This window comes from Sitodiplosis mosellana, unplaced genomic scaffold (assembly GCF_009176505.1).
Source record: "Sitodiplosis mosellana isolate CC-2019 unplaced genomic scaffold, AAFC_SMos_1.0 Smas_scaffold_6513, whole genome shotgun sequence".
NCBI classification, from domain to species: domain Eukaryota; kingdom Metazoa; phylum Arthropoda; class Insecta; order Diptera; family Cecidomyiidae; genus Sitodiplosis; species Sitodiplosis mosellana.
In genome coordinates, this window is record NW_022601728.1 from 1 (window position 1) to 7,448 (window position 7,448).

At 37.0% G+C, this 7,448-nt stretch overlaps 1 protein-coding gene and 1 non-coding gene across 3 annotated transcripts; one reads left to right on the plus strand and one right to left on the minus strand.

The window, feature by feature from the left end:
- The first annotated feature begins 2,297 nt into the window (after positions 1-2,297).
- On the plus strand, positions 2,298-2,416 carry LOC129579755 (5S ribosomal RNA). Its single transcript, XR_008689289.1, has one exon. It is a non-coding gene; the product is annotated as a 5S ribosomal RNA (ribosomal RNA).
- Positions 2,417-3,018: 602 nt separating this feature from the next.
- LOC129579754 (importin-9) lies at positions 3,019-7,448 on the minus strand. Of its 2 annotated transcripts, none has more exons than XM_055469920.1 (9): positions 7,014-7,448; positions 6,717-6,862; positions 6,187-6,626; positions 5,920-6,124; positions 4,826-5,817; positions 4,579-4,755; positions 4,285-4,507; positions 3,639-4,208; positions 3,019-3,558 (listed from the first exon to the last, which is right to left on the minus strand). In XM_055469920.1, the coding sequence occupies exons 1-9, from the start codon at positions 7,238-7,240 to the stop codon at positions 3,152-3,154; spliced, it is 3,387 nt and encodes a 1,128-aa protein (XP_055325895.1). In that variant the 5' UTR covers positions 7,241-7,448; the 3' UTR covers positions 3,019-3,151. The 2 variants fall into 2 exon arrangements, with proteins under 2 accessions (XP_055325895.1, XP_055325896.1); XM_055469921.1 differs by having other exon boundaries at positions 6,717-6,849; positions 7,014-7,149.

Sequence of the window (7,448 nt, forward strand, 5' to 3'; positions counted from 1 at the left end):
AAACCAAAGTTGGCCTTGTACTTATGTTACAAAAATTCAAATACGATTTGGAAGATACACTCAAAAATTGTGAACTGGAATTTGAGCCAAGGCATTTTTTGCTCCAACCGCGTAACGGAATCAATTTGCGCATTTCCAAATGTGCTCATCAATTCGTCAACGAACATATCATGTAAAAAAGCACAAATCCTCATCCAATCACTGAAGACAAGCTGCATTCGGCATGGTTGAATGAGTGCCGGTCTTGAAACATGTGTCGTTGGTACTATTCTCTTTTTTCTGTCAAATTTCAGTAAATCGTTATTATTTCACGAATTTCTATTTATATATTCCAAGAATTTTTATGGTTTATTACAACATATCCAATAAAGACTCGAAGTGGTAAGTCGGTTGAAATCATTTTCATGTCCATAAACAATTATATATAAAAAGTATGAATAATAAAAGCGAATTATAATATAGAAAAAAATGATTTTTTTATTTTATTAAAACTGTGAATGATGCTTAAACTAAGAAACAATTCTGCAGGATTGGGTAGTCGTGAAAGGAAGGAAGAATAGGTTCACTCTACTGGACATGCGCGGAGTAAAGGATTCAAAACGTCAAGTTCTCTGATTTTTTGGGATGGCAATGTTTATTGTTTATTTCGCCTTGAAAACATACAGAAACATTAATCGCAAAAATAAAGAAATTTATTTTCCTGAAAGAATTGGCTAAAATTTTAAATAGTACCAAAAAAAATGAAATGGATGAAAATCAAAAGAATTGGAATTGTACACAATTTGTGGATTTTATATTTTTCATTTTTGTAATTTTCATTGGATTCGCTCCTCTTTCGTTTTCAGCAATTCATCCTTTACAAATTACTTTCGAAGAATATCCGGCGCTGTGTCAAATGTGGTTTGTAGTGCACGGCATTGTACGTAAGTATTTCATGCTATAGAAATTTAAACTATAATTTTTACTAATTAAAATTATGAATTGTTTACAGTGTATTCCACACTACCACTATATAAATTCACAACATTCACACTACCATGGGAACGAGTGGTCAAAGTTGTCATTCACATTGGAATATTTTTATTGTTTGAAGCATGCATTTCTTTGTCGTTATTCTTTGTGTGGACAAAATATCCAATGGCGCAAAATCATCCTCCCGGAATTTGGACTCCTCTCGTTGAAGTAATATGGTTTAACGTTGGACTTTTGCTAGTGGCCATTAACCTTTTTAATCATTTGACATTAATTTACATGGCTTGTAAGGTAAATAAAGCAAAAAAAAAACAAATAAAAACTCTCCATTTAATCTAAATATGTGATCTATTTGTTTTCAGAAAGAAGAAGACCAGGATATCGAACTCAACGCCATTCTAAGAGCTTTGGCTAGTTTCGTGTCTTTCAGTTTAATGTGTATTGCATTCAGTTTAATGTTATTCAGAACAGTTCCAACACATGTAATTTTTGTTATTTATGGCAGCTCATATTATATGTGTATGTTCGTTTGGAAATAAGTAATTACATTTCAATTAACACTAATCAATAACCACATATTTCTCAATTAATCCAGCTTACTTCAATGCAGACTTTTTAACGATAAGAGATGCATTTTCCAAAAACGCTAATATCTTCATTAGTCTAGGCGGATACGCTGCTCAAATGGCACATGAATATGGGTACATTCCTTTTATTTTTTTAGTGCTGAAAGCATTTACAGAACAATTTATCGCGGCCATAGTTCACAACAATCCCATTGAGGAAGTACTAAAACAGACATTCCGGTCTCTTGCGATATTTATGAATTATTCGATTTTCATTATCGCCATTTACGGTGTTTCACTTGGTACTGAAGAAACGGAAAATTTTTGCTTAAAATATCAAGTAATTTCAATCTGTATATTTTTTCATAGGTCAACTTATGTGGACATCTGCACAAATTAAGTTTGAAGAAAGACTTCATTTCATAAACGTTATTCCATTGACTGTAGAAAACCTATATCAACGATTTATCAGATGGCGTTCAGAAAAACGGGTACAAAATGTTTGAATCGTCTCACAATTCTGGGGATGCATATTCAATTTGCCGGCTATGTCAGAATTCTGGGAGGTATTGAATTCGGGCGATAATTATGTTAGTTATAGTCTAATTGCTTAATGAATATTCCAACTTTTGATTTGTCAATAGAATTTTGAATTTTTTTCTTGATTGTCTGTAGGTGGATCGAGCTTTCCAATATTAATAGCAAAAGGAATTGCTGCATCAAAACTTGAATATGCTTTTACTGAAACGATATACTATCGTCAACGACCATATCATGTAAAAAGCACCAGTTCTCGTCCGATCACTGAAGTTAAGCTGCATTGAGCATGGTTAGTACTTGAATGGGTGACCGTCTGGGAACACCATGTGTCGTTGGCACTATTCTCTCTTTTTTTTGAGTTTTGGATTGTGTATTTTTCTTTCATAAAATCTATGTACATACTGAATTAGAGGAGAATAAAAATTTATATTTTGAAGAAATCATAATAAAAGAACTAAAAAATATCTTTTCCAATCATTTATGATGACATGACTTTTAACCTCAGCTTTCCAATATAGGGTAAATGAATAGGCTATCAAAAATGAAGAGATTCCAATTGATCAGCAATCAATTTTCAATTTGTGTTAAAAAAAAATGTTGGTCGATCCTAATTTCACATATAAAATATACGGCAAACGGCATATAAATCATCGCATCCGAAATATGGACGTTGAAAACGAAATACACACATTTTTCTTACTTTTTTTGTAACACAGAAGATGATTGAATGGATCAAAAACTACAGTGTAATTTGTTCGTTGCTTTGGGAAGATGTCACGTCATCTTGGTTCAAACTAACTTCGCTCTGAAGCTCTATTAACAACAAATATGATTGATTTGCGTTTCGGTTTATACCGTTTTTGGGTCGAAGGCCACTGCCAAGTGAAGATTTTACTCGATTCTCTATGTATCTAAGCAACAAATTAAAACGTCATTTGAATTGTTAGACAAAATTAGATTTTTTATTATTACATATGAATAGCAATTGAAGTCATATCGATAATAATTAATTTCCAAATCGTTTCTTCTTTTGTTCTCAGAAAAATAATTCCAAAGCGTAGTTTTTCTTTACATTACTCATTTAAATTCACTTGAATTCGTCGCAAAATGTTTTTTTCGTCCTCATTCAGATGTTGTGCGTATTCGGCGAAGTTGTCGGTGGTGGCAAAGTTTTGTAAGAATTTCGTAAGTGTTTCTTTTAGGCTGGTCTGAAAGATTGGATCTTGTTCCAATTCCTTGAGCAATTGATCGTCTTCATCATCCTCCTCATCATCGTACCAAAGGTCTGATGTGTGAAATACTTTTTGTGGTGAGCCGCCGCCACCGCCAATGGCACCGCCGCCATTTTGCTGATGATTTGCACCGGTTTCATCTGTCAATTCATTATCGTCTTCGGTGCAATCGCTTTCATCGCCAAACAAGATAGTTTCATTCAAATGGTTCATTTCGTTGATCAACAGCTTGAAAATTTTCACCATGACTGTGAATAGAGCATTAACCATCAGAGTTAAAATGTGATATTGTGAGAAGGAGATGGTGTCTGAACAAGTTTTTACTTACCAGGAACGTTGACCCATTGTTGTTGAACGTTATTTGTTTGTTGGCGCGTTCGGATACGTCCAGTATTTGGCACATTTATTTCAACCATATCACGAATGTTAACCGATACCAAACGGACATCGTTCGTTGTAACACCGTGCTCGAACAGTTTACAAAGTGCCATTGTGCTTACTTTGCGCTCGTATGTACCGTAGAACATTGGTTGTCGTGGAAGCCAATTTGACAATACAAACTGAATAGCTGGTTCGACGCCGGTCGGTCCTGGGACGGTGCTCAAGAAATTCAGCACAGCATCCATTTGGGTTATGATCAAATGAGCAAATGTCATTACCAGACTCATAACGACATTCAACGCTTCGACCAATTGCAGTTTACTAATCACAGCCTTCAGTAGCAACTGAATGTTTTCACCAAGGAAATTGCCCGCTTTTGTTACGATCGTGATAATCAACCGGCCGACAAATGTGGCCGTGTATTCATTTGACATCGGATTCAGCAGCATGGTGGCCACTTGCATGATGTAGTTGAGACCTTCGCCATTGTTATACGAGCAAATTTGTTCGGGAGCAACTGTGTTGAAGTGACAAGCAATTTTCGTTATAAAAAAAAAAGTCATTCGGTTCAAAATGCACCCTAATTGTCTTACCGCTGATGAATGTGCGCAAACATTCACCGCCGCTTTGCATGATCGCATTGTCGTCAGTGCTCAGAATGCACTTGACCGTTGCTGGGAATGCTGTATTCACCAAAACTGGGCTCAATGGAGCCGGTGAATGTTGCACAACTGAAGAAAGAATGTCAATGGCCGTGTCTTGCATGCAGTTTTTCTTTACCAAATCAGCATTATTTTCCAAGTTCAAAATGCTCACCTATTGGCAAAAGGAAAATTGAAAATATTTTCACTATCGAATGTAATCGATAACGTTGACTTGTGTCATACCAAAGTGGGCACCAAACGTTCCTGAAGTGCCACAATGCAAAACTCGTTCTCGGCCAAAACGCAAATAATTTCCTGCACCTCCTGCAAAACGAATGGATCTTCGAAGCTCTTCAAAAACATGGCAATTGTGAATGAAATCATCTTCGAGTGGTTGTTGGCCGTGAAGTTTTTGTCAAACTGTCGAGTAAAAAAAAACAATATAATGAAGCTTAACTTCACTTAAGATCGAAAAAGAGTGTATATTTACTGCTGCAACTGCCGAAATAGTAGACAACACATCGATGAGAATGCTACCTTTGGCTCGTGTGGCGATGTCAGTGATGAAATTCAAAAAACTGGGTAACTTTTCGATGATCATGCTTCTCTGTTCGTCTGATGCCGTTTTCAAGTCTGTGCAAAGCTCAAATAATGCTCTCAATGCACTGATTTGAACCAACATCGGTTTGGCTCCGTTCAAATTGTTGGTCATACAGTCGAGTATTGCTTGCAAATTGGCTCGATCGTAAACATCGGCATATTTGCTTAGAACCCACAAGCATCTGCCGTGCAAAAATGGTGAGACATCACCTTGATAACCGCTACCATTTCCGCCTTGGCCAAGCATGGTCTTTGTGTATGCCAAATATTCGCGTAAATTGAAACTCTTTCGCTTTGCTTCGGGCGTTTCAACAATGTACTTCTTCAGGAAGCCCACAGCTGTGACAGATGCCTCAATAATCTTCCACCAATGTGGGTTATTTGCATTTTTTTCCGCTTCAGCGACTTGAACATGACGAGTGAGAGCATCCGAAATCGATGGCAGCAACACTTCGGCCCCGAATTCATCACCAATATTCACCAAAACATCTTTGCTCGAAACACGAATCGAACATTCAACGATTTCCGCACTCATGTCATCCACATACAGCTCAGCATCATCACTCCATGCGGCCACCTGCTCTTCGCTAATTTGCATGTATACAATGGATATGTAAACCAAATCGGTAAGCACTGTTTTCACAATCGATTGAAAACGATGTTGCTCGACAATCGAATGTATGAATTCAAACAGTTGCAACACCAATGTAATGAAATTGTTCAACTCATCATCTTCTTGGCCATTCTCAGAGTCAGTTTCGTTGACCACAGCCTTTACGTAGATCTCAGCCGTTTGGGTTAGCAATTGCCAAACAGGTGGAAGGATTTGGTCGTTATATGTTTGAATGAACTTCGACATTTCGTTCACCATGTACGTTAGAACTAAAACGGATCATTGCATTATTTCATTTAGTATGATTTGGTTTTTATTCATTTCAGAGAAGAAACGAAACACATTCATTCTAATTTAAAGTCTACGCATACCTTTAATAATTTCCGTTTTGAGTGCAAAACTAGTGTGCTGTCCCGTTGGAGTGCCCAGTGCGCTGATCAGCTTATTTATAAATATTGGCAACACAGGATTCAACAATTTTGCTTTTTCCTCTTTGTTTGGCATGTTCTGGTTGATTGCTTTCAGTAGAGATTTGAATATGGTCACGGCACATGTTCGTGTGCTCACACTGTACATCTAAAAGAATAAAAATGCTTATTTAATCTGGTCGACAATGAGAATTGCATTTGAGCACGCACCTGTTCGGCTTCAAAGATGCGATAAATTTCGTTCAAAATCACCGGGCCAACGACGGCAACTTGACTATCCAGATGATAAGAGAATTCGACCAGCACTTGCATGGCACCATGGATGGAATCCTCATTACCGCCAAGACACTTTACGATAATATCAAACAGATCGGTCCATGTGTGTGGCCAATCAATTGAGGCTATCGTTGAGATTGTGTACGCTACCGATGCACGGATCTTGCTATTTGGATCGTACAAACCATTTGGTAGGATTTTGCGAATCATTTCCTTCGCTTGATTCGTAGCCACAACGGTTTTTATGTGATCGACATTTTCATCATTTGCCCAATGATCCTCCACGTATTTTTTCAGCATCACACTAGCCAATTGCCGCAGAGCCAAGTCAAAGCTTTGGTTCATCGTAAACTCAGCCAAAAATACGCCATAACCTACAACAAATATACATCGGAACAATGGAGTTCATTATTGACGCAATTTTTCGGAAAATTAATGTAAAACTTGGGCGTACGGTGACGTACCTTCAGTGAATTCAAGCTGGTGAATTCTTCCTTCGGCGCTCGTACGAATATCTTTGTCAGCGCTCAAAATGTTCTGTAGCTCTTCAAACAATGCCTGTTTTACAGACTCACCGCTTTGAAATGCCAATGCCATCTTTTTTTCGTCACTGTGGAAAATGTCCAATCATGAAAATTAATACAAAATGATTGTAGTCAAATATGAATCTCCAAATCATCAACTATGTCAAATGCACACAAATTTACCGGTTGTTTTTTTCTCCCTACTTGAAAAACAGTGGTTTATTTCACGAGAATTACCTTTTATTGAATCTAATCACTGCACGGACTCTTTTATGTTGCTCTAGTTGAATAAAGTGTTTAAAAATGAAACTCCAATGGAAATTCAGCGATTCAAAGACAACGAAGTAAAACCGCGCGTGCTGCACGGTTTGGCTGTCGACGGTAATGTTTGCGAAAATATTGAGCGCGATACTTGACGTTTCGTTTGATAGACTCACATGTGTCTGACTGTCGCCGAATGACATTTACAAATTCCAACGCTGTTTGGAGAATAGGAGACAATTTTTGCTTTTTTGCTTTTTACTTGGGAATTTAAAGTTTTCAGATTGATGTCGAATTTTTGTTTTTCAGAAATTTCAATGTTTACTTTTCTGGTAATTTGATAGGCATTTCTTTTCTTAAGAGAGAGCATGATTCAAATTTCCCCTCTAAAATATGTAAAAACCCAAGCAG